The sequence below is a fragment of the Ictalurus furcatus genome, chromosome 9 (genome assembly GCF_023375685.1).
Source record: "Ictalurus furcatus strain D&B chromosome 9, Billie_1.0, whole genome shotgun sequence".
NCBI classification, from domain to species: domain Eukaryota; kingdom Metazoa; phylum Chordata; class Actinopteri; order Siluriformes; family Ictaluridae; genus Ictalurus; species Ictalurus furcatus.
Window position 1 is genome coordinate 6,820,372 of NC_071263.1, and position 26,606 is coordinate 6,846,977.

Genomic DNA, 26,606 nt, shown 5'->3' on the forward strand with positions numbered 1-26,606 from the left:
GATGTCTTGAAGGTTCTCTATCTGTAAAAAGCAGTTCAAAGCTTGCTTGTTTATTTATAAACAACATGAAACCACAACAGACAAGTCTCTGCTATACTCAGATACCTGCTAGTTGCAGAAAAAAATACAGCAATAAACGTATCCGCTGTGCAGTGTAGGTTTGACGGCATTGCGCATGCGCAACGCGTAAGATCCGGGCCTGGGGAAGGATGAATGCAAATTTCAAAGATGGCGGCGGAGGGAGGAGGGAAGGAGATGAACGAAATTAAAACTCAGTTCACCACCCGAGAAGGCGCGTACAAACTCCTCACACACTCCGAATATAGCCGCCCCAACAGGGTGCCTTTCAATTCTCAAGGCTCAAATCCCGTTAAAGTCTCTTTCGTGAACGTAAATGACCAGTCTGGCAACGGCGACAGAATCTGCTTCAATGTGGGCCGGGAGCTCTACTTCTACATCTACAAAGGCGTCAGGAAGGTAAACACGACGCACTCGCATCTTTATTTTTCTCCATAGACTCTGTTAAGTGACAAAACACAGGAATTGAAGCTTTAACATATGTCGGCGTTTATCTGTCATCATTGCAAGCTTGTATGTTTTCATCGTTGGGGCTTGTTTTTTTTTTTTTTTTTTTTTTTTTTTTTACGTTATAGCATGTTTGCTATGTAGCTAGCCTGTCCTGACGCTACACTCTGTTATGGTATGTAGAACAGCTAAGTTGCTATCCGCGTTTTTCCACACCTATATTCAGGAAAAACCCCACCTTCATGCCCTACTCTTGGCTTTTTAGTTGATACTGATTACGAAATATCCAATCAGATACCTGCTTCTGAGTAGCAACTTCCGTGTATGAGGCGGGACTTGTCTAAGTATGGGTGGAGAAAATAATACCCACCAACTAGCTAGGCAGTTTGCTAGCTGGCTAGTTAGAGCTTCAAGTCGACCAACAAACTGTCAGCTTTATACCTAAATGCATCTGTCATGGACGGCACAGAACAAACACATTTGATTGAGTTCCTGTCCTTTGAATGATGAGATGAGAACGTATTTATGCCTGAATGACCTTTGGTGCTAACTGTTGTCAGCGTTAGCCTGTGTTACCTAACCTGCATGTTGGCAGACATTGGGATGTACCTGTCCAGCTAAGCTAAACAGAAGTGACCGGCTGAAACCAGTGTCTCAACTGTCTAGTCGAGAGTCATCCAGTCAGAAAACCCCACACTAACTGTTTTCACAACTCTGTGTGTGTACGTGCGCGTGCTATGATGCAAACGGGAACAGATCAGATTTGATAAAGCGGCATGACATCATCTGTTGCTGTTTTTGCGAACACGTAGGGATGACCACAAAATATTGCTGCATCTGCTTGTCTGTGTGCGGCGATTAGTCTCGTCCGCTTGAGTTACAAGCCCGAGTTGTTTATATGGATTAGTTAATGTCAAGTGAACTAACTGGCAAGTTAATAGGTGATCGGTTTTGATGTTCTGGGTCTGTGTTCAAATACCATTATATTGTGAGTGCAGTTTCCAGTGCTCTGCATCTTAAAAGGAAAACGCCACTGTGAAACCCATTAACTAAGTTTATATTGAAACATTGTGCTTAACGTTTGTTTATTTGTTGGTTGGGTCTGTTTTTTCGTTATTCCCTTATTTTCTCTGATGTCACAAGTCGATTTTGCAAATGCAGTTACACTGACGTATAATAAGAAAAAAATATGAACAATGTCAAAGATAAGGGATAATGGTAAATTTTAGCTGGTAGCTCCTAAAAAGGAGCAAGAGCTTCTTTTCTCACTCACAGCAAGATCCAGAATGCAGTGCAGCTACGTGACACAGTTGTGATGCTGCCTTCAAATTCAGGTGTGGTGATAATGGTGTGGTGTGTGTATTGGTCAGGGTAAAAAATGAACAGCATGAGAAACATTTTGTTTGAATTCTTTTGTATAATCAGTGACAAGAAGTTGATTTTGGTAGGTAGGGTATTGCTACATTCGACGCAAAGTTGCAACATAATTCCCTGCCTACACCTGTTAAAAACACTGAAAACGCCCCCTCACCCTTCAATTTCAACTCCCCAACTTGGAATAATTACTAGTTACTTCCCTGTTTATGGAGTGATGTCAAATCAACATGGCCATGCACTGTGAACAGTGTAAATTATACCTTCTCTACTTTTAAATTGGTTTATAGCAGTACTGGCTTTAAATCAAGTAATATACAGACAGTACTGTTAAATCTATAAAATTGTTTTGAGAAGGTAATCATCCACATTAGTCATCACTAACATTAGCTGCTGTCCACTGTTGTTGCTGTGCTGTAGTTTCAGTCCAAAATGTTGCATCAATGTTTGAAGTTCACTAGAGTAGTAATTCAGGCCAGTGACTATAAAAATGTGGTTAATGTAGCTTTTTATGAGCTTTAAATGCTGTGGCAGAACAAAGAAAGACACGCTTTTGTGGAGGCATGCATTTTTTCCTACTTCACACACACAATATCCCAAGGTGGGAAATGAAATTAATACACCTTGCATATTACCATTTACAAGGCACCACAAACTCGTCAAACTAGCGCATTCCTCATCAGTGCATAGTTGGGTGCAAAATGCATATAAACTCTACTAAACAGTTAACATGCAAAAACTACTTTGAAGTTACTGTCTGCTTTTTGTTATTGACACATTCAGCTCCGATAAAAAAAAAATACAGCTCATAGAAAAATTAGTTACTGAGTTTTTTGTTAAAAAAAAGTTTTTAGTAATTATGACTAATAATAATTAGTTACAATGACCCTTAAAGGAATGAAAACAAGGTTTGTTTGGTTGAACAAATGCTTTTATAATTGAAACTAGGGCTGCACAATTAATTAAATATTGATCTTGATTACACTTTTGACTGCCCACGATTACATGAACATGATCGACTGCGATATTGATGTTTAAAGTTCGTCCTCCGCTCGTGGAAAACTCTGCTGCATATCAAATCAAACACTCCCTAAACTTACAGCCAATCAACATAGTGTCACAGGGATGATGTCATTTTGTATGACTAAACCTGGATACAAGTTAGCATTTATCATTTCAGTTCCTTCGTCTCATATCAATGGGTTTTTTGAATGGGATTTTGGTTAAAACCCTGAAATAAGGTCTGTGGTGAACACAAGCTCAAAATATTTTCATGTTTTATTTGACGACATAAAAAAACACCAGTAATACCCCACTCGTGAGTTTAAAAAAAAGCTTTTACGTGTATTGAATAAGGCGATTGTTAACATGTTGCTAAATGACACTACAGATGTTGTCGGGGACATTAAATGTCATCACACTGAACAGGAAAAAAATTTGTGGATAAACTGGTTCAGGTTTGCTGTGCACAATTACCCCCCCAGAAAAAAGTGGATGAAGATTCATTTACAGAGTAAATCCGTATTATGGAAAATGTTTTAAATCAAGTTTGGAGAAGTTGTCGGAAGCTTGGTGATGGTGACGTTGAAGTCGAGCGGCAGTGGTGTAGTTCGTTTATAGCATACGGTTAGTTTTTTATTTTTGGAGATTGTATTTAGGTTTCAAACTTCATAAAAGTTGTGTTCATTTGTGAAAATTATCTTGATGGACAAAACGTGTTCGTGTTGTAAACTTTTGTTTGAACACACAGCTTATTTTTTGCAATAATCCGGAAACCTAGGTGAAAATCCTATTGTGTTTTTGTCAAGGGAACCAGTGTGATGCTAACTTCCTGGTTCCGGTACAAATTGACATGCACCACTCTATTGGGTGATTTGTCTGCGTCTCTCCTCCTGTAAACACTGTTATTACCTTTTCTACATAGGTCTGAGTTGTTTTCATTTGGGTGCATATTGTTATATTTGATTGCATATTTTCATTTGGTTGATGGCATTTTTATTTTTTACTTATCCTATATTTTGCTTCATTGAGATGATGCACATTAAGGACCAGTCTAATTTGATGCAAAGATTTGTACATTAGCAGGAATGTAGCACAACATGGAAGTGAAAGCAGCGGTCTGTTTATTTAAATGTGAAAGTGCAATAAAAATATGTTGTCCCTAAAAATAAATGAATAATTGTGAAAAATAATCGTGATTATCATTTTGGCCATAATCGTGCAGCCCTAATTGAAACTTAAAAAAATATGTAAGTATGTGTAAAAAGTCTCCCTTTTGAAAATAAATAAGAAATCTCCCATTTGAACAAGAGAAATTAGGAGGAAAAAGAAGCTGGACCTGCTGTGGCTTTGTTTGGATCTATTTTTATTTGTGAAATATAACAAAAACAGACCATATTGAGTCTAAATTGTAAATCACTTAATATCAACTTATTGTTTACATGTTAGCATAGCATGTTAACTTCTAAATGAAAAATACCATCAGCTGTGTGAGCTTTTAATGTTCTGTGATATTAACACATACAGTAGGTGTACAAAAGTGCAGCCACACTGCTCCTGTCTGTACCTTTAACTCACACACTCGGATCGGTGTCAGTAGCCATGTTTCCTTCCACATATTTTTGTGACTTTTGAGATATCGCCCAAAAAAAGCTGGATGGAAACACCAGATGCAAATTAAATCTCTGAAATGTGCATAAAAATTTGAGGATCAGCTGAGGCAGATAAATTTTTTTATTTGCTAAGAAGACATGCACATAAACAAAAGATGGAAAGATGTGCATAAAAATATGGAAACACATTTGCCATATAAATTTCTCAATGAGCGTTAAAAACGTCTTGTGACTTTTCCTCAGCAAATCATGTGTCTGGATATATACTCTCAATATGGGGTCCAAAGAGGTGTTGGTGCAAGTGAAGGGGTCCATCATTAGGCTGAAAAACAAAAGGTTCTTGCTGCTGATGAGTGGTTTGGATTCTGGTCTTAAAGTCTACTTCTTCATGGCTTATGATACCCTCACCCCTGCTCTGTGGAGGTTGTTGATGTCACTGACTGTTGTTTTGGGGGTTTTCTTCACACCTCCTACAATGTTTGTCATCAACTGCTGTTTTCTTTGGCCGACCTGATCCATGTCTGGTTGTTAGTACACCAGTGATTTCGTTCTTTTTCAGGACATTCCAGATTTTTGTTTTGGCTATGCCCAATACTTATGAAGTGGCTCTGATCGAGTTCTCCCTCTTTTCTCAGCTTCAAAATGGCTTGCTTTTCTTCCATAGACAGCTCTCTGGTCTTCATGTTGGTTTGTCCTTTTTAACAATAAATGCAGTCCTCACAAGTGAAAACCCAGGCTCAAACCAAGAGTACACATTCAGAGCTATTAATTGTTTTAAACAATTTTTTCAATCAATCTAACAGGGCACACATGGGCAACAAGAAACATGTCAGTCGCGTGTTCCAATACCTTAGATCACTTGGAAAAATGGGTTGGTTCAAACATTAGGTGCCATGTTCTAAGCCATTTAACAGAACTGAAATTCTGATCCATGAACCCATGTTCATCCTTTGATCTCAAACCCAAATGTCTTCAGTGTATAGCAAAAATAAAAGATTTTGACTTGCCAGGTAAGTATTTTTGGAGGGGACTGTACACAGTGCTGTAATTCCTATACCGTTCACCTGATTTGGATGTAAATATCCTCAAATTAAAGCTGAAGTTCTGCACTTTGAGCTTTGTAATTATTTTAAACTGTTAAACTGTTATTATGGTAAACTGTTAAAATAACAATAACATTGTCATTGTCCAAATATTTATGGATCTGACTGTAAATAATAAACAAAAATAATAACAATTATGAATGCTGATATGCTGATCATACTGTACAAGTGTTTGTATGAGGAATATAATGCAGCAGTGCCATTTAAACATATACATAATTTACAGAAGAAGCTCAAAATTAATCATGTTCCTTATTGAAAGCTAGTGTAAGGATTCTAAAACTGGTGAATTATGAGATTTTGTTTGAAATTGTGGCACAATTTTGTTAATATTGTAACCTCTGGATGCTATTATTGGAAAGGGCAGCTAATCAGAGCATTGCAGTAGTCTAAGCAAGTTAATATGTCTGCATTTATTAACTTATCACAATCTAAGAAAGACCTAAACTTTGATGTATTTAAGATGATATAAGGAGGTTTTGGACAGGTGAGTGTCAAATGTAAGTGTCCATTTTATTCTAAGGTTAGTAATAAATGGTGCTAGTGCAATTGCATGGCCATTAGGGGTGTTGTGGTTTGAAATCTTCATGATTTGACAACCTAGTCTAAAAATATCATTAAAGATCAAATCTCCTACAGTGGATCTAAAAAAATGTATGCACCCCAGTTAAAATGGCAGATTTTTGTGATGTAAAAAAAATTAAACTAGGATAAATCATGACACAAACTTTTTCCACCCTCGATGTGAAATTACAATGTATGGAAAAATTATGTGAAAAACAATCAAACATACGTTCGCCTCACACCTCCAGGGTCGGTCGTTTGATTCCCATCATGACCATGTGTGTGCGGAGTTTGCATGTTCTCCCTGTGCTGCGGGGGTTTCCTCTGGGTACTCCGGTTTCCTCCCCAATCCAAAGACATGCATGGTAGGCTGATTGGCATGTCCAAAGGGTGTGAATGTGTATGTGTTTGTGTGCCCTGCAATGGATTGGCACCCTGTCCAGGGTGTACCCTGACTTGTGCCCGATGCTCCCTGGGATAGGCTCCAGGTTTCTCCGTGACCCTGAAAAGGAGTAAGCGGAAGAAGATGGATGGATGGATGGACCCCTAAACTAATACTTTGTTGAATCACCTTTTGATTTTATTACACCACTCAGTATTTTTGGGTAAGGGTCTATCAGCATGGCACATCTTGACTTGGCAATATTTTCTCACTCTTTCTAGCAAAAACATTCTGGATTCATCATATTGTACAGGGATCTCTTGTGCACAGCCTGCTTCAGGTCAACCCACAGATTTTTTTTGTTGGATTCAGGTCTGGACTCTGGCTGGGACACTCAAAACGTTGATCCTTTGGTTAAGCCATTCCTTTGTTGATTTGGATGTATGCTTTGCGTTATTTTCGTGCTGAAAGATTTCATCTTCAGCTTACTAGCAGACACCTGAAGGTTTTGCACTAAAAGCCACTAGTATTTGTAACTATTCATGATTTCCTCCACTTTGATAAAAGCCCCAGTTCTGGTTTAAAAAAACCAGCCCTAAAGCATGCTGCCACCACCGTGCTTCACATTGGGTACGGTGTTCTATTGGTGATCTGCTTTTTTTTTGCACAAAACGTACCTTTTTGGAATTATTATAACTTTTGGAATTGGTCTCATCAGACCAGAACACATTTTGCCACATGGTTTGGGGGTATGTTAGTTTGGCTTGGATGTTTTTTTGTTTTTTGTGCTGTTCGTCTCTCTCTCGCTCGCTGTGGGAGGTACTGAATGCACGAACAGGCACATCCAAGTAAATTGGGCCAACAAGACCCCCCCCCCCCCCCCGCTACAATCGCATAAACTATGCTTTAGGCTTGCTGCGATAGCCGGTGCTCGGCTGCACACGGATTATTTCACTTGCCCACTGCAGCACTGCCCCACTGTCGTTTTGCCTTTTCATAGTAATAAAAATCATTTAGTTCAGTTAGAGAACAGACGCTACAATAAAAACTGAACACGCCTGCTCAATTCAGCATGAGTCGATTGAGTCGGAGTCGCAGCACAGATCAGCAGGAGTCATTTATCATGTTATCGAGTGAGGTGAGCTGACTGACAAGATAATGGTGGAAGATTTGGTTTCGAAACTTATATGTTTCTAATATAAGTGAGTTTGTCATTGTGCTGTTTTGTAGTTGTGTTTTTCATTAAGAATTAGGGATGTCACGAGAACCGATACTGGTACCAAGTCAGTACCAACATTCTTAAAACGTGAATGTACTTGTTTTTCTGCAGTAGCGTTTGTACCATTTGTAACGAAAGTACCGTATGTACCGAGGTTGCGATTCTTCTGGACCTGATGGGGGCAGCAAATACGCGCAAGTGTTTTAGTCGGTCCACAAGTGGTGAAGAAGAAGAGGAACGCCTACAAGCACACGGGAAAAACCACAGAAGTTTAGCTTAGCTTAACAAGTTTAGCTCCGCCTCGACTCGTTTAGAGGAAAGCTAGTATCGGTTTCCTGTGTGCAACCGATGCTATCATTCATTTCAAACAAAGCGAGGAACCACCTGGAATTTGGCGAAGCACCTGAAAGACGGTCCTATATTATATTTGTTTGAGGCAGCTGGCATTGTGGCCGTGAAACCAGCTAACGTTATGCTCCATGTAATGTTTGCGATAGCCAGTTATTTGTTAATGACGCTAAGGCATTGCAATGTTATAAACTACTTCCTAATGGGCCACCATGCATCGCCATTCAGCCCATGTCCTGTCAGCATAAAGTAGAATAATGTCACAAATAATTATTGAAATGTTAATGGTTTTAATAAATCGTTTTGGCCTGCCACCATATCTGTGAATTTAAACTAATGTTTGCAGTCAGAGTATAATGGGTGTGTGCGTGCGCATGCATTTAGGACTGCACCTTAGACTCCCAACTTATTAATGACAAATAAAACACCTCCACTGTTTTATTAGTCATTGTCAGACAGTCTTTGATAACTAAAATACGCCCCCCCACACTCTCACTCACTCTCTCTCTCTCTCTCTCTCTCTCTCTCTCTCTCTCTCTCTCTGTGTCTCTCTCTCTCTCTGCTAGTATTAGCCAGAGGAGGATGTCCTCCACGAGAGTTTTTAATTTTATTTTTTAAATTTTATTTTTTAAATTTTATTTTCATACCCCACCTTGGTATCGAGTATCGTGTACTTTTGGTGGTATCGGTACCGACTACTAGATTTTTGGTATCGTGACATCCCTATTAAGAATAATAATGAATCCACCTTTCAAGCAATTGCTGCTAATTCGAAAGCAAAAGTGAAATGAACACAGCCCCTGGGCTCCCCCTCACAGTGATATCGGTGTTACATGTGTTGTCACGCTTCAATTAACCAGTGGGAAAATTTCCTTGCTGTCACATCCCTACTATGCATAGTCCATCCAAAACATTACAGTGCAAAATAAAGACAGAAGTGAGCTGACCGAATTTTTTCCAGTTTGTCCAGTAAACCTTCATTCCTGGACACATTGGCTAGCACCAAATGTTCTCAGCGGAAACTGTGTACCATATGTGGTACGTAAGCTCTTCGTGTACCATACCTTCAGTATTTGGCTGAAACCAAGGACATGTGAAAAAAATCATCTGATCTTTATTTGGGGTTATTCAGAATAATTTAATTGATGACAGCTGTATGATAATTACTTTTGAATATGAGATTGAATGTGATTGGATCATTCTGAACACAGCCACACCCACAGTTATAAAAGGGTGTGCACTTTTATGCAACCAGGTTATAGTAATTTTTTTTATTTTATTTTTTTTTTAAAGTTCCTATTTTTCCCTAAAATTTTTGTCACTTAATTTTCATATGCTGTAATTTCTCATTGACTACGTTTACATGGACAGTAATAATCTAATTATTGACCTTACTCTAAATAAGACAATATTGTGATTAAGGTGTTTACATGAGTCATGTTACCGTTTTACGTTATAGAACATAGATCAATTAATAGCACACGTCATTACGTCCCTGCGCCACGCCGTCCGACGTTCCCTCCAGAATTTCACGTATCAACGTTTAGTTCATCTTCGTTATGTTACCGTATACAGTTTTGGTTTTTATTTAAAATTTTACGAAAACTTCAAGATAATTATTTATCATGCTGTACGTGCAAATAGATGACTGCTTGAAGCCGTGGGCTGCGTCCCAAACTGTGTACTTACCTACTATATAGTAGCCGAAATACATGTATTTCACCTACTATATAGAGTAGTAGGTAAGTACGCGGTTTTGGACGCACCCGTGCACTCTTGTTTGCCGTCAAACGGTTGAGCGCTGCCGTGTGTACGTGTCTTGTCACAAAATGCAGTGAAAATCCCACACGACGTTAATAATGTGATTAAGGTGTGTACATGTTTGTAATACACGTCGATAATGCGACTAAAACAGTAATACTCCACACATCTTAATTCGATTTGTGTTTACTTCGAGTATGACTTTAGTCAAATTAAGGTAATAAAAAATTGCTGTTTACATGCTAGTTTCTTAATCCGAGTATTGTCTTAATTGGGTTAATATCGGAATATTGGTGTCCATGTAAACGTACTGACTGAGGGTGGAAAAAGTTCTGACATGATTTATCACATAAACCTGCCATTTTAACAGGGGTGTGTAGACTTTTATTTTTTATATCCACTGTAGTTGTACTACTTTTCTTATTTTTGAGAATAACTTTTCCTCTAAATCTCTTACATTGGGCACTTGTTTATCAAGCTGGTTGTGAATGACTTCATTTGCAAATCTTTTGTATGAGCATTTACCCAAGAAATTGTGTAGTCATGAAAATCACATAGTTCTGAAAAACATTTGATCTTTTGGGGGAGTAATTTCTCAACTAAAATTGATGATCAATTTGGTTAATTAAGCGGCATGTCATGTAATTAATTCAATTAAAAATTTTAATCGATTGACAGCCCTAGTTTGTACCCTACTCATGCTCCCAGGTGTGTGTATATTTATGCATAAGAAGACTAATTAATGTAAACCTTGATTGATCAGCTTCAAATTATATTATTTGCGAAGGAGTTATTACATTTTAATATTATACAGATTACACTGTTAAAAATTGCTTGTTTATTTCAGTTGTGGGTGCACACAAATTTAATATTTCATAATCATTTTATGTAGGTCATTTCATAAAAATGGCGTTACAGAAATATTAAGTATAAAAACAAAGACAGCAAGCCAACCCAAATCCATTTTAAGACTAATAAGACTAGTCATTCAGTTAAGAAGAAATGCTGCTGTATAAAAGGAGGGTGGGATGGGCTGTGCACACAGATCAGTTCTGTTTGCCACAGAATCTTCTCTTTTTTTTTGTAATTAACACTTTTATTGATTCACAAGTTAACACAAATAGACAAACAACATGAATCAAACTATTTTAACGTAAATCCTCACTATAACCCCTCCCCCTACCAACCTCCCACCCCACCCTGGTCCCCCCACGAACACCCCTGTGGTCAATAGAATATAAACTCACATATCCAATAAAAAAATAAATAAAAATACACACAGTTAAAAAAAAATAATAAAAATACAATAATCAAGTATAATCATAGACTAAACTCTAAATTATACTCTCCACTGCCCCTCCTCGAGAGTCCCCCAAAAACGCCAAATAACTGCTCCATTTCTTCCTGAAGGAATTCCCAACTCCAATCCTTCTGCTCGACCCCTCCTCAAAGGCAGCCACCCTCCCCATCTCCATACACCACTCTGGAAACGAGGGCGCTCCATCTGATTTCCACAGAATCTTCTCTTTTAATGCTGTGGAGCACTTTAGAGCCAGCACTAATTTGGCTGACAACCTTCAATGAGCTGTATATTCCCTAGTGTTTAGCTTGCTGTAATCCAGCATGTTCCTGAATACTTGAAAGAGCATTTCTCATCCAGCCCTAAACAAAAACCATAGTGAGGACAGAGTACTACATGTCAGCGCCTCATCATATCTGTAAAGTAAACATTACTGGCATAAACGGGAAAAAATTCAGCCATTCATTTAATTTACATGCCAAGTTTTTTCACATTTTAAACTTGACCTCATGACTTTTAGTTGATGCAGTGTCCTCCACCACTGTGGCCATAGGGTCCATCTTTTCTAAGGCAGCATCGATGATTTTAGCATTTTCAGGTGCTGTGACTGCTGGTTATGCTACTAAATTATACTTTTTATTTTGTAGTCAATATTTGCAGTCTGCCTCTGAAAAATTCCTTTTGAAATAGCCTTTTATGGAGTTTTGTGGACGTCACCAAATTCAAGTCCTCCGTGTTGTGCACACGCCCAGTGATTAATGGGTTAGTGGGCACTGTGATGGGGTTTTTTTCAATTTTTTTTTTCTATATATATTTTTTAATTAAATAAATACAAACTCTGATTGGATGCAGCTGATAGGATGTTAAATTTTGTACTGAATCTTTAAAATTGTAAAATGCTTTAGAGTTAAATAATTTTTGTAGACAAGTATCATTGAACATTATATCGTCATACATATTGTATATCATAGAAATGTCCTTTTCTAATAATATAATATTTTAAAATATTTTTATAATATTTATATAATAATATTTTTCGTCATATCGCCCACCTCATTTCAAGTTTTAATAACGAAAACAAGTAGGCTTATAAAATATCAACTTGTATCTAGTTCACTGGTAGGCTAAAAGTGAGATTTTTTTTTTTAACCCTGTTTCTACCATGTTAGTAGAAAAACTATAAAGGCAGCTGTTTTCTTTGTCTTAATTCATAAGTTGTTGCACATGTGGCTGTGGTTTCTGGACATTGTTGTTGTTGTTATTATTATTGTTATCATTATTATTTTGTAAACCTGCTGCAAACACATTGATGATAAATGTTTGCTGGCAAACACCAAAAATGTAAAAATTGAGCTGATCTTTTATTATTCTGCAGGCCAAGCTTTTCTGTCATGTTGCATGCCACTTACTTATACTTTGTTTAGTTGCTTTCTCAATATGAGTAGGTAAATATATCATGCACATGGCGTGTATTGTACCGTCACATTACTAGGTTTTACCATTGTATACATTCAAATAAAGTTTATAATCCTGATGAAATAAACTTTCTGCCACCAGGTTTAAAATTGCTGCTTATTAATGTGGAGCAGTTTATAATGCTCTGATAAGCTTTTAACTTTTAATTTATTTGCAGCACTCCATCATCTTGCAGTTTTCTCAAGGGCACAAAGGGCATAAAGCTGAGTTTAAACTCAAAAAAATTTTAAACTCAAAGAAAAATTGAAATTAAAGTATTAGTTCATTTTGTCTGAGTATTTGAGCATATATTTGTGTAAATAGCACAAATGATGTTTGAACATGAGTGTGACAGCAGAAAAAAGCCCACTGGAGTTGCTATTTAATAAAACTTAGTTTTCATACATTCTTCTCAAAATCTTATGTCTTGTGTGTTTTGTGTTTGCATGATCTACAGGCTGCTGACCTAAGTAAGCCAATAGACAAAAGGATATACAAGGGAACACAGCCCACTTGCCATGACTTTAACCACCTCACTGCCACGGCTGAAAGCGTGTCACTGCTTGTGGGCTTCTCAGCCGGACAGGTGCAGCTTATTGACCCTATCAAGAAAGAGACGAGTAAGCTCTTCAATGAAGAAGTAAGTGTGTAAAAGATTGCTCTAGGATTTGAATCCATTTCTCCTGTTTATGCTGTGTTCTGTGTTTGCGAAAAAACAATCACTGGGACTGTTGCAAACATGTTTTAATGCCATGAGACATAAAGATAATAAACGGCAGTGTTTCTGATACACGTTCATCTGTGTTATGTTTTTTACACAATTTATGCAAAAGTATTTGATTTCATCTGTTTTTGTGTCTCATACAAAATAGTTTTAGATCTTCAAACAAAATACAACATTAATCAAAAACAATCTGAGTAAACACACAATATTTATTTATGTATTTTATTGAAGCAAAAAAGTTATCCCACACCCATCACCAATTTGAAAAACTAATTGCCCCCTTAAACTTAAAATCTGTTTGTGCCACCTTTAGCAGCAATAACTGCAACCAAATACTTCCGATAACTGGAAGTCAGTCTCTCACTTACTTCTAGGACTAGGACTTACTCCTATGCTTTGGATCATTTTCTTGCTGCGTAATCCAGTTGTACTTGAGTTTCAGCTTATAGACTGAAGGCCAGACATTCTTCTTTAGAATTTTCTGGTAGAGAGCAGAATTCATGTTTCCCTCAATTATAAGTTGCCCATTCCCTGAAGCAGCAAAGCATCCTCACACTACCACCACCATGCTTGACCGTAGGTATGATGATCTTTTTGTATAATTCTGTGTTTGGTTTATGCCAGATGTAACAGGACCTATAATTCAATGTGTAATATTTTAAAAACGGAAGCAGCACAAACTAAACTTTTAGTGGCACAAACGATTGAGACTATTTGGAGTGAATTTGGAGCGTGTGGGGGGCTGAGTGACCCCAGAATGACCTATAAATATTCTTTTAATATCTCCAGAACCGAAGCAGCACAAACGAAAATTTTTACGGCACAAACGATTGAGACTATTTTGCCAACGTTTTGGATTGGGTGGGGGGGCCAACTTCACACAGGTTGTTTGATGATGTCCTTGGCTTTTTTGTGACCTCCTGGATGAGTAGTTACTGTACTCTTGGAGGAATTTTAGAAAGTCGACCACTTCTGTGAAGGTTCACTACTGTGCAGAGTTTTGATCATTTCTGGAATTTCTTTCAATTTTGGCATAGTGTGTTACTGGGTAAAACCTTTTTAACCAACTTCATGCGGTTTAACAAGTTCTGTTTAAGTGTTGATTTGATTGAACAGGGATTGCAGTAATCAGACCTGGTTGTGTCTAGTCCAGCTGAACCCCATTATGAATGCAGTTTCATAGATTTGGGGACAAATACATTGTCACATAGGCCCAGTTGGTATTGGGATAAGTTTTTTGCTTCAATAAATAGCATTATCATTTAAAGTATTTATTTTGTGTTTAATCAGGTTGCCTTTGTTTTATCTTAGATTTTTTTTTAATTTCTGAAACAAAACAAAATTTAGTATGAGATGTACACAAACGGAAGAAATCAGGATATATATATATATATAGGAAAATACTTTTTCACAGCTTTGTATTGTGTTAAATCTTTTAGTGTCTTGGTGGCATTAATACAATTTGGTCATATTTGTATGCTGATCTCAGGCCAGTATAAATTTGACTTTATGAGGAAAATCTTCAGTTGTAGTTAAAAAAATTGATTTAACAATGTTTCTTTTTCACATGCTATCTATATTATTTCATTACCTGCATTTTAATGATTTATTTGAATGATGTTTAACAGCAGTTGCATTGTGGGTGTGTGCTAATTTAGCAGTAATCTAGTTATGTACTTATGTACCCAAAAGATTTAGCAATGTGCTGTTGACCTCCTAACAAAACCTTTTCTTTTCTTCCCCATCACCCACTCTCACACTCCAATGACTCCTGCCAATAACCACTCTCAGAGACTAATAGACAAATCTAGAGTGACGTGTGTGAAATGGGTGCCTGGCTCCGAGAGTCTATTCCTTGTAGCCCATTCCAGTGGGAGCATGTACCTGTACAATGTGGAGCATGCGTGTGGTACTGCTGCACCTCACTATCAGCTGCTCAAGCAAGGCGAGAGTTACACTGTGCATACGTGCAAGAGCAAGTCAACACGCAACCCATTGCTGAAGTGGACGGTAGGCGAGGGTGCATTAAATGAGTTTGCTTTCTCACCTGATGGCAAGTTTGTGGCATGCGCAAGCCAGGATGGCTTTCTGCGCGTGTTCCACTTTGATGGTGCTGAACTGCATGGAACTATGCGCAGCTATTTTGGTGGCCTGCTTTGTGTGTGCTGGAGCCCAGATGGTCGCTATGTGGTAGCAGGTGGTGAAGATGATCTGGTGACTGTGTGGTCATTCAGTGAGCGGCGTGTGGTTGCTCGAGGCCATGGTCATAAGTCCTGGGTAAGTGTGGTGGCCTTCGACCACTACACCACCAGCGTAGAGGAGACCGAACCCAACGAGTTCAGTGGAAGTGATGACGACCTGCAGGAGCAAGCACTCGCAGGCCGTGAGCGTGCCAACAGCACACACTCGCGCCTCTCAAAACGAAACTCCACAGATGGACGTCCACTCAGCGTTACCTACCGTTTTGGATCTGTGGGACAGGACACTCAGTTGTGCCTGTGGGACTTGACGGAGGACATTTTGTTCCCACATCTACCGTTATCCCGAACCAGAACCCATACCAATGTCATGAATGCCACAAGTCTCCCAGTCTCGGGAAGTGGAGGAGGAGTAAGTGGAGGAGGAGGTGGAACAATAATCACAAGCATCAACAACCCAAGTGCCAACGGAGGAAGTAGCAGCAGCAGCAACAGTGGTTCCAATACTCCTGGCAACTCTGTGCCTGCACCGCTGCCACGCTCCAACAGCCTTCCGCACTCAGCTGCCTCTAGTGGCAGTGGCAACAGCAAATGTGGCACGATGGACAACACCAACGCAGTTCCCTCAAGTGTAAGCAAGTTTGCTACATTGGCACTTCATGAGCGCAAGGAGCGACATCATGACAAGGAGCACAAGCGCAATCACAGCATGGGCCACATAAGCAGCAAGAGCAGTGACAAATTGCATCTACTCGCTAAGACGAGCAGAGCGGACGCAGCTAAGACGCTGGGCACACCACTCTGTCCACGAATGGAAGATGTGCCGCTGCTTGAGCCACTCATTTGCAAGAAAATAGCACATGAGCGGCTCACCGTACTTATCTTTCTTGAGGACTGCATAGTCACTGCATGTCAGGAGGGATTTATTTGCACGTGGGCCAGGCCTGGGAAAGTGGTAAGTTCCATGTAAATCCAAATTGCATTCAGATTTTAGACATGGGTAGTCTGCCTTATTCTTCCCAGCAAAGCTAAGCAAGTATCTGTGTGAATCTTTTTAAATAAAGACCACTAGCATTTAGTCAGGTTTTTTGATTAATTACCAATTAATGTCAGGCATACTTAAAAAACTAAAGTCGGGACTGTACAAGGGTGAGTCAGAAAAAAGGCTTCTTTTTCTTTTTCTTTTTTTTGCATTGTTTATTTTGAATAGGTGTCACAAAAGTGTATAAATTTACATAAACTTCATTTTGTTCCATACAAGTATTAATAAAAATGGATTTCTCTAGAATTTTTTTTTTATTCAGTTCTAATTTGTCAAACTTTTAAAGTTTTCATTTGACTCACCCTCATAAATACACTTAACGAGTTATGTGACTAATGCTTGTAAAATTTAAACAAAATTATACAAACTATGCATGCATGTGGTCTGTTGAACAGCAGCAGAAATACTTTCTTGTGTAGCGAAGTACCCTTGATAAACAAAACTTAAGAATAATCTTAATTTAAGTCCTTGTCATCGCATAGGGTTAGTGTTCGTGTAGTACTACAAAATGGGCTAAAAGGAAAGACATATGAGATACTACACAATTTATTTTGGTCGGTCACCAAATTTTCTGACAGACAGTTAAACTGTGCAACTCTAGCCATAGCGATAGTTGAAATCTGTCTGCAATTCCTGACACTATTGTCAATCGTCACAAGCCTATTGGCCCAAAATCAGTGGAATCAATGGTTTTCCTTATGCCTAATCATGCCCCAATGAACTATGCAGTTTAAAAAAAAACATCCAACTAAGAGATATCTACCTAAAAAGCGACAAAAAAGGACCAAACGTGATCAAGCAAGATACAAAATCTGAATGTCACTCTTGTCAAAGGTTCTCAGGACTGGATAGTAAAAATTACATCTTGTGTTATTTTTTACTTAATAAACTCATTATACTTGTTTTGAACTACTCCAAGTAGTACACTAAGATACACTACGTGGCCAAATGTATGTGGACACCCTGCCTAATTATTGATTTTGGGTGTCTTAGCCAGACCCATTGCTAACAAGTGCATAAAATCAAGCACAAAAGCCATGCCATCTCCAGAGACGAAGACTGGCAATAGAATGGGTCATACTGAGGAGCTCAGTCACTTTGAACGTGGCACTGTCACAGCATGCCACCTTTGCCACAAGTCAGTTTGTGAAATTTTTCACTACAGAGTTCCAAACTGCCTCTGGAAGCAACATCAGTGCAAGAGCTGTGTGTCAGGAGCTTCATAAAATGGCTTTCAACAAAATGGCCAAACAGCTGTACACAAGCTTAAGATCTCTATGCGGAATGCCAAGCATCAGCTGGAGTGCTGTAAAGCATACCACCACTGGACTCTAGAGCAGTGGAAACTCTAATGGATGAATCTGGGTTTGGTGAAGATCAGAACACTAACTACTGGAATGCAAAGTGCCAACAGTAAAGTTTGGTGGAGGAGAGAGAATTTTCTTGGCTATTTTTCAGGGTTTGGGCCACTTAGTTCCACTGAAGGGTAACGTTAATGCTACAGCATAGAAAGATATTTTAGGCAATGTGAAGAATGAAGGCCATTTCCTGTTCCAGCATGATTGTGCCCCTGTACACAATGGAAGGTCCATAAAGACATGGTTTAATGTTTGGTGTGCTGGAACTTCAGTGGCCTGCACAGCGACGTGACCTCAACTCCTCTGAACACCTCTGGGATGAACTAGAACCTTGATTTCAAGACCGAGCTTCTTGTCTAACATAAGTGCCTGATGTCACAAATGCTCTTTTGACTAAATGGGCACAAATCCCAAAAGACACTCCCTCCAATATCTTGTAGAAAGCCTACCCAGAAGAGTGGAGGCTGTTATAGCCACAAAGGGGGGTCCAACTGCATATTAATACCCATTGTTTTGGAATGGAAATAAGCTTATATAGGTGTGATGGCCAGGTATCCACATACTTTTTGGTCATATAAGATGCATCATTACGTCCCAGCAAAAACAGACTACCTTGGTTTGATTTACACAATCAATAAAATTTCTATATGGTGGTGCCACGATATGATGTTTTTGATGCAACAAAAATAGCATTTCTTGAAAATGTATTTGATTTCCATTTTCAATTAGTTAGAACAGTCAGCATTATAGAAGTACAATAATTGACATTTAATAATGACTTTTGTGTGATTCAGTCAGACTCTGTGGCATATATCAAAACAAAAGCTGTGCACAAAGCGTTTCCCATTCAGCTGTGAGCTAGTTGTGCTCTCAAAGTACAGAGCTCTTTTTTCAAGAAGAGGGGGGACATGTCCCTCACCCCACCCACCCACGCCCCACCCCTCACCCCTCTGTAATTCTGCCTGTGACCATCCTGATGGTTGGAATCTATCAACAAGTCCCAATATTAATGTCAATCATCCCACGCCTAGTCTGGTGTTACAGTTTTGCATGGCTCACCACCAGTTAATATTATAATAACACGTCAAGCAAGGCACTGTATATTCAAGTTTACCCCATATTTTATGCATTTTAGTTGCATTCACACTGTTTATCACCTTTCTACAGAATGGTGAGCTATGGTACTGGCAAATGAGGAGGGCCTTTCAAGTTGTGTTTACAGAGGTGTTGGAGTGAAATAGCAAAGTTCTAGTTTTACATTTCTGCTCTAATAATCATTGAATCCATGGAAATACAATTTGATTAATTTATTCACAGTTTGGATAATAGCTTGCACAATCATTTACTCCTACTTGCAAGATTTTCAAACAATAGTCAATAATAAAATGTTTTACATATTTCCTTTTTGACCATATTACCTCTCAAAGACACAAAGCATAAAACAAGACACAGGAAAGAAATACTCCAAAAGTGGTAGTTGTACAGTGGCTACACAAAATTAGCATTCCCAGAGTGCCATTACACACCAGTGCCATGAATGCTAAGATGTGTAGCCTCTGAGTCTCTTGTATACATACACCAAAACCAACCATATGCTGTAATTGGCAGCCTCAGAAGACCAAAAAGAAGCAGGCACACATTGTTAATGAATTATTTATGTAAATAGCTAAACATGAACTGGGCAACATTGGCTACAAATTCCATAAGGGTAAGGTGGCTGGCTATCGTTTTGGTAGGGTAGTTTAAGCTTGGTTAACAACTACAATGCATTACATCAGTGGTTCTCAACCAGGGGGGCGTGCGGAGAGATCGGAGGGCGGGGGGGAATCTTTTCAAGAGAGACATCATTTAGGTACTTGGTGTGTTTTATTGCTTTTCAAATAGAATGTGCATAAATGGGGGGGAAAAAAACCTGTGTTCTCTCTCCCTCTTTTTTTTTTTTTTTTTTTTTTTTAAAACTGGGAAGAGGCGGAGTTTAGCCTGCTTTTTATCTAGCTGTCAGTGCAGACCAGTGTTGCCAACTTAGCAACATTTCAGACCCCTTTAGTGATTAAAAAAAGCGCCTAGCAACTTTTTGCACAAACCTTCGCCAGTACTGTCCAGTACTGTCCTGCAAGCGTGAGGTCTTGCTTTCCCACTGCACTCACACCTCTCTCTGCATCTGCTCTGTTCAGTGAGTGTCTGAGAGTCGGAGATTTAACAATGTCACATAACAAAATCATTCTTATGCGAATGTTTTTAGAACGCAAGATGAATGGAATGCAACATGTTTTACATCTAAATTAGTACATGTTATTACAGCCTAGTTCTTTTGTTCAAAGTAGTTATATTGTTCAGAAACATTTTGTATCATTCATGTTCCATACCTGTCCGTTATATACTTTTATAAAAGTATTTTTAAAAAATCATAAAAGTTATGAAAAGTAATTAAAAAAGTAAAAAAAAACCACAAAAGCAAAAAAAACTATCAAAAACAGATTATAGATTCGGTATATGTATATAATATTAGATAGATTTTATATAGAATAGATCATCACTATACCTGGTCTCCTCCAATATGGGGGTGGGGGTGCGTTTCATATGTTAGGGAAGGCTTGGGGGGGCTTTAGTTCCAAAAGGTTGAGAACCTCTGCCTTACATGGTCCACAAGAAAAAGCCACTTTCAGAATTTAATCCCTGCCACCACTCTGTATTTTCAGTTTAGATTTGGCCTGTAGCAATTGTGCCCAACTGCCATTAACTGTTTTTTGGCAATGACCTTTGGCATTAGGCTGGAGAAAGGTTGCCTCACTGCAACAGGGTCAAACAGGTCAATCCTCTACTACTATAACCATCTTCATCAACTAGTCATGCTATCATGGTCAGTGCAGCATGATTTTGATTATAACACTAAAATTTTCTCCAGAAGGTGATGGTGGTCCATTTTTCTAGAAATTGACCTGCCATTAACAAGATGCCATTAACTCCTGTTTAGATGTCTCTGATATCTGATAAATACTTAGAATTATACTTAATTTGTGTAAAAATGATGACTGTGACACCACATTTTGTATCAGAGGTTGTGAGACACTATTATGAGCCTTAAACACTACATAGAATCCGATCCAACCTGACAACTCTGACTTGGGCCTAGTCCACACTGACGCAAGTAAATATGAGCTGTGTGGGGTTTTTTTAAACTACTGTAGCCTATCCTAATTTGAGATAAAGTGTAAGCTACTTTTTCAGAGGAGGGAGTGTGGACTTGATCAATTTAAATGTTTATTTCCCATAACATATGTTGAATAGCATGCTGTATTATGCAGAATGTTGAATGCTGATTGTATGCGTTACTTCGTACTATTACTACCCTACCTAGTATATATTCTTTTTTTAAAACGGAATTTTCTAAGTGAATCCTAGGGTATAATTCTAATTCACATCTCTGTGAATGAGAACAAAATTTCTTCTTGGTTTTTATACATCAAAAAAGGTTTGGAGAAGCTCTTACATAGATATTTATCTTCCTTTTCAGGGTTTATTGGCCTCCCAAAATCAAGCCAACTCGCCCAGTGGAACAGTAGTATAGCCACAATATTTCTGCTGCTAAGAACCCTACATCACATCAAGCTGTCAACATAGAGAGCCCTCTGCTGCTCTTCATGTTTAGAGCATCGCATCTTTTAGTTCTCTCTTTCTTCCTTATGTCAGTTGTGTTTTCCCCCCACATTTCTTTAATCTGTCAGTGATTTGCATCACATGGTCTGCCTGCACTGTGGACATGCTAATACTGTGCACAAATGGAAACAGTGTGTTGCAGTAATGGACTGTTGCCATGGTGGTGTTGTGCCCCTTCCCTTTTTCTCTTTTCAAAGAAAAGTATTTATTTTTGGTTATTTTCTTTCTCACACAAACATTTCACTTCTTCTGACACGAGTGTGACTGTGGTGAGGAAATCAGTTGGAAACCAGGGGCTAAAGAGAATCCAAGGACTTGCTTCCATCCAAATTATTTTCCTTTTTTCTTTTCTTTCATATGGAATCACTCCCCCCCCCCCCCCCCACTCCCCTTAAGAACTTTGCACTGATTTTATTTTGATTTCACTTTTTTGTAACTACTATAAAGGATAAAAAGACAACAAAAAAACGTTCTGGGGATGGCCTTGATGCACTTGGCTTTATTATCCTCTGGCTTGAAATTTGAATCTGAATAGCTGGATGCTGCAATCAAAGTGTGTGTGTTTTGTTTTTTTTTTGTTTTTTTTGTTTTTTAAGAAAATTGTTTGCACTTAATAGTTTATTAGAAGAGAATGGCTTTACATTTTGTGTGCAAGGACTCACAGACTGGTATAACATGGAGAAATGAAATGATTAAAAAAAAACTTTGTATCTATTGAGCATTTATTTTAATATTGTTTCAGATTAAAATCTGCTTTGTATTATATGTATAATATTGTAATTCAGTGGGGCAAAAGCAAATGATCAGTACTACTCTAGTGGACGTTTTGTCATCATTTAAAGGAAATAGTGATATTTCTAAGGCAGAAAAATACACAATGATATTAAAAAAAATCTTGAATATGCAGATTTCTGCTTTTTTTTTTTTTTTTTTCTTTCCTCTTGTACAAACTTCATCAAGATGTATTTTGATATAGGAGATTTATGTGTCAAAAGGCTTGAACCTTTGAACAAATGTGTTTAATGTTATAAATTCACAAAATGCAGTGTTGTCTGCGAACAGCTGAACTCGAAAATTCTGTGTGAAGCTCAGGAAGTCTGGCAGACAAAGTGTAATAAGATCTGAGTTCCTGTTTTTGCTTAGCAGCAGCAATGCTATTCTGCATAATACTAAATCACCCCCACTAGGAATGACTACAGTAGTTTTGAAATTGATTGGTAGAACCTCACTATGTGACCATAGCTAATGTTTTATTGTACCTTTTTGTGACTACCAGTCATTGTTAATGCACCATACAGTGAATCCACACTAACTGGGAAAGGCAAGGATGCAACAGTGGTCACATTTTATGTTGTTAACATTTTTACAGTTCACATTTTTGTTCTTCATTAAAAAAAAAAGTTCATTGACATTTGGCCTTGTGCTTTGATTGTGAATCTAGCCTGTTGTGTATTCAATATTATCATCTGTTTCAATAAAATGAAAGGCCAGTTCAGAGGGTTCATATAAAATAATCTATATCTTTAATATAAATGCTTTCTGAACTTGAATAATTACTGCTTATTTGAGAGGCTTTGGAGGCCACTTTTCAAAAACTGGCTGTCTTTTTAAGTTGGAGTAAAAAAAGAAAAAGGAAAAAAAAGATGACCATGATTACCAGTTTTACAGGTTATGTTTACATTGTGCACATAAATTTGGGGGCGATGGATTTAAAGGAAGAAAACTGAGCTGTCTGATAAATATGCCTGTATCAATACAGGCATAGTCCACCAAGTATCATTGATGTGAAGTACCAACCTTTTGCAAAAGACAGAGATGCTATGTCAATCTCCACAACCCAGCTGAACACACAGCACTGGGTTAAAAAGTGATTTTAGTAGTTGGATTGAATATTTATAGACTTCAAACATGAATATATTTTTGAAATCCATGTTGTAATGGGGTCTTGTTGGTGTGGGCTAATGCTAATTCCCTCCTTTACAATTGCTTGGCATCAAATGGCTGCTTGAGTGTTGATACCTTTCTCTTGTGCTAAACCTGCTTCAATGAGTGAGGTGAGGCTGGTTTATCCATCTATGTTCCAGTGTATTTGCATTTGACATTCAGCCACAAATCCTCTTTCTCTGCAAGTCATGCTTGTGACATATACTGCTCAAAAAATCTTGGTTATGCATATCTACGGTGCATCAACCAGCCTAAACGACTCACCAGAGGTGTGGTGAGTGTATATAATTGTTTAAGCTAACAAAAATGTTACCTGGTCTTTTTCCAATGTTCAGCTGTCCAGTTTTGATGAGCCTGTGTCAACAGTGGCTTGTTCTTGGATGATCGGAGAGGAACCTGATGTGGTCTTCTGCTGTTGTAGCTCATCTGCCTCAAGGTTCAATATGCTGTGTTTTGAGATGCTTTTCTGCTCACCACAGTTGTAAAAAGCGGTTATTTGATTTACTGCAATTTCCTTGTATCCGATGCCATGTTCACATGTCCATTATTTAAAAATCCTACAGTTATTCTTCATACTGAGTATTTCTACAATGCATTGCACTTATTTTCACATGAAATTGATAGATTTTTGTGACCTTTTGGTAATGAGGAGACAATGGCCATGAAATTGTGAGATTTAAAGCTCTTTGTGACACCATCTATAGGTGCGAGATGGTAAAACCTGGACTTTTTAAGGTGGAATGGGAAATCCAGATAAAGGTACGCTCTCGTTAACACAACGATTTTATTGCTGCAAGTTGCCAGTTGCTGTACTATGAGGTCGCCAGTAGGTGTTTCCTGCTACTGGTTGCCATAGTAACATGGGTGGCGCAACTAGCATTTCACTTTGACAACAAATCAACTTTTTTTTTCCTGCTAAAATTAAACATTCTTGAAGGAGAGCGATCTTAAATAAAATTCAGTGTGTGCGCTTTGCCATTGCGGCCATCCATCTGCAAGTAACAATTAGCTTAGCTTATGGCCTTGGCGTGTTTAAAGTAAAAATAACAAAACACACTCACTTTGGTGCAATCAAGCAAAATCGCAGTGTAGCTCTTATCTCTGTAGCTGAGCGTCACCATCAGGGTGTCATTCACTCTCTGTTTGTCACCATCGTTTACTGTGTGAAGTGTCCAGGCGCTTCACCTAAGATAGGAGCTATACCGGGATTTTGCTTGATTGCAACAAAAAGTGTTTTCTCATTCTTCTTTTTATTATTTTTTCGCTATAAAAATGCTAAGACCATAAGCTAAGCTAATTGGCGATTTCTGCAATGGCACTATTTCTGCTAGCAAGCACGGGAGGCTACGGATCACATGCGCTTTACTGTCTTCACTCCCACTGGTAGATGCTGCATCAAGTCATTCCAAATTTCAATAAAGTTTCACTTTTCTCAACTTTGTCACGTCGCTGGATACACCCACATGTAATCCCCAGCGGTCGCCAGCTCTCACTGAAAATGAATGGTCTCCTGTTGCTTTGTTGCTGCAAGTCGCTGTGTGTAAGAAGCCAACTTCAGCCTCATCACCTAGAGGAAGTTAGCTATTTATACTGCTGCACAAAAGGATTGAATGAAGACACTTCTATGATAAAGAAATGTATAAATTAATTTGCAAACAACTTATCAGCTTTTTAATTCTACTACAGTACAGTTTCTGTGCTGCTGAGGTCCGTTCGTTCCAACATGCTATCGGCAGCTCCACCATTAACAGGGTGGGCGTGGTTAACCTTCAGCGCACTTCCCTCTCTAAAATCAGTTGACCCAAAACTGTGCCAAAATGCAGAAGCAAAAAAACAAGATTACAGAAGCAAAAGAAGGATAACAGGAGTGATATCAGAAGCAAAAAAAAAAAAAAAAACTGCAACAGAAAAATCCACAAATAGCAAAAAAAAAAAAGAAAGCAAAATGAGTGGTCAATCTTTCAGAATCTTTTTAAAAAAATCATTTTGATTTGGTTCTCATTACTTGCTTTCTTATTTATTTATATTTTGATATTTAATGTTTTGCTTATGGATTTTTTATTTGAAACTTGTGGCACAAAATTAACTCCATAGAAAAGGTACAGAAATGCTTTTGCTGAGAATTTACATGGTTTCTTACATGAGGTTTCTTTTTTTTTCCCCCTGTGCACTTTTCAAAAGAAATTTACACCCATGTTTTCTAGGGAAACACTGATCTCTTTTTGGCTCAGACACTGCTTTTTTTTCACTTTCCCAGTCTACACACTCACGTTATATGCAAGTATGAAGGCATTCAACGCTTTGACCTGCATGCAAATAATCAGCTCTTAATCTGATTTTGCAAATATACAGAGGCAAACAACTACAAATGAAAGAGCTATGAGCTGTTATCTGAGGTAGATATAAAATATTAAATATCTCAAGGAGTTTATGTTAGAGTGTCAAACATGAATGAATGCATACACACACATGTGACTGGTGTGCTCAACACATTCCTGTAATCCCATATACAAATGCTGGAAATATAAACTGGTGCTGTCTGAAACTGCTCCCTCACTCACTGCTCTAAACATAACTTGTGTAACTGTTGGCTGTTTGTGTTGACTGTTGGTGATTCCACCCCCAGACCCCCCCCCCCCCCCGCCCCCGCCCCCGCCCCCAAAAGGGGTTGTTTTATATAAGCTGTAACTCTAAAATTAGTACATGAGGACACACTAATTTAATAACAAAAGACACTTTAGGACTATCTTTTTCACTGTTGTTGGCTTTAATGTCACTGAATCGTCCTCGCCTTCCTTCAACAAATCCATGCACAAGGATTGGCTCTGGCTCATAATCACCAGGGGTTTACCTAGCAACCTAAAACCACAAGAAGTTGATTTTCTGTATTAAATACACCACTAACAGTGCTTTTAGCAGTCACTGAACAACATCTTTTATTCACATTTATATACAAAGCTGGCAGCTCTGATATCCATCCTGAGAAGTAGATAATGGGTGAAATAAACCATTATGTATTGTGGAACACACACTACTGCTT

At 38.3% G+C, this 26,606-nt stretch overlaps 1 protein-coding gene across 1 annotated transcript; it reads left to right on the top strand.

Annotated features, from left to right (window-relative positions):
- On the top strand, nucleotides 1-26,180 carry wdr20a (WD repeat domain 20a). Its single transcript, XM_053633304.1, has 4 exons — nucleotides 1-477; nucleotides 13,101-13,283; nucleotides 15,159-16,520; nucleotides 21,480-26,180. Exons 1-4 carry the CDS (start codon nucleotides 214-216, stop codon nucleotides 21,531-21,533), a joined length of 1,863 nt encoding a protein of 620 aa, XP_053489279.1. The 5' UTR covers nucleotides 1-213; the 3' UTR covers nucleotides 21,534-26,180.
- Nucleotides 26,181-26,606: the final 426 nt, after the last annotated feature.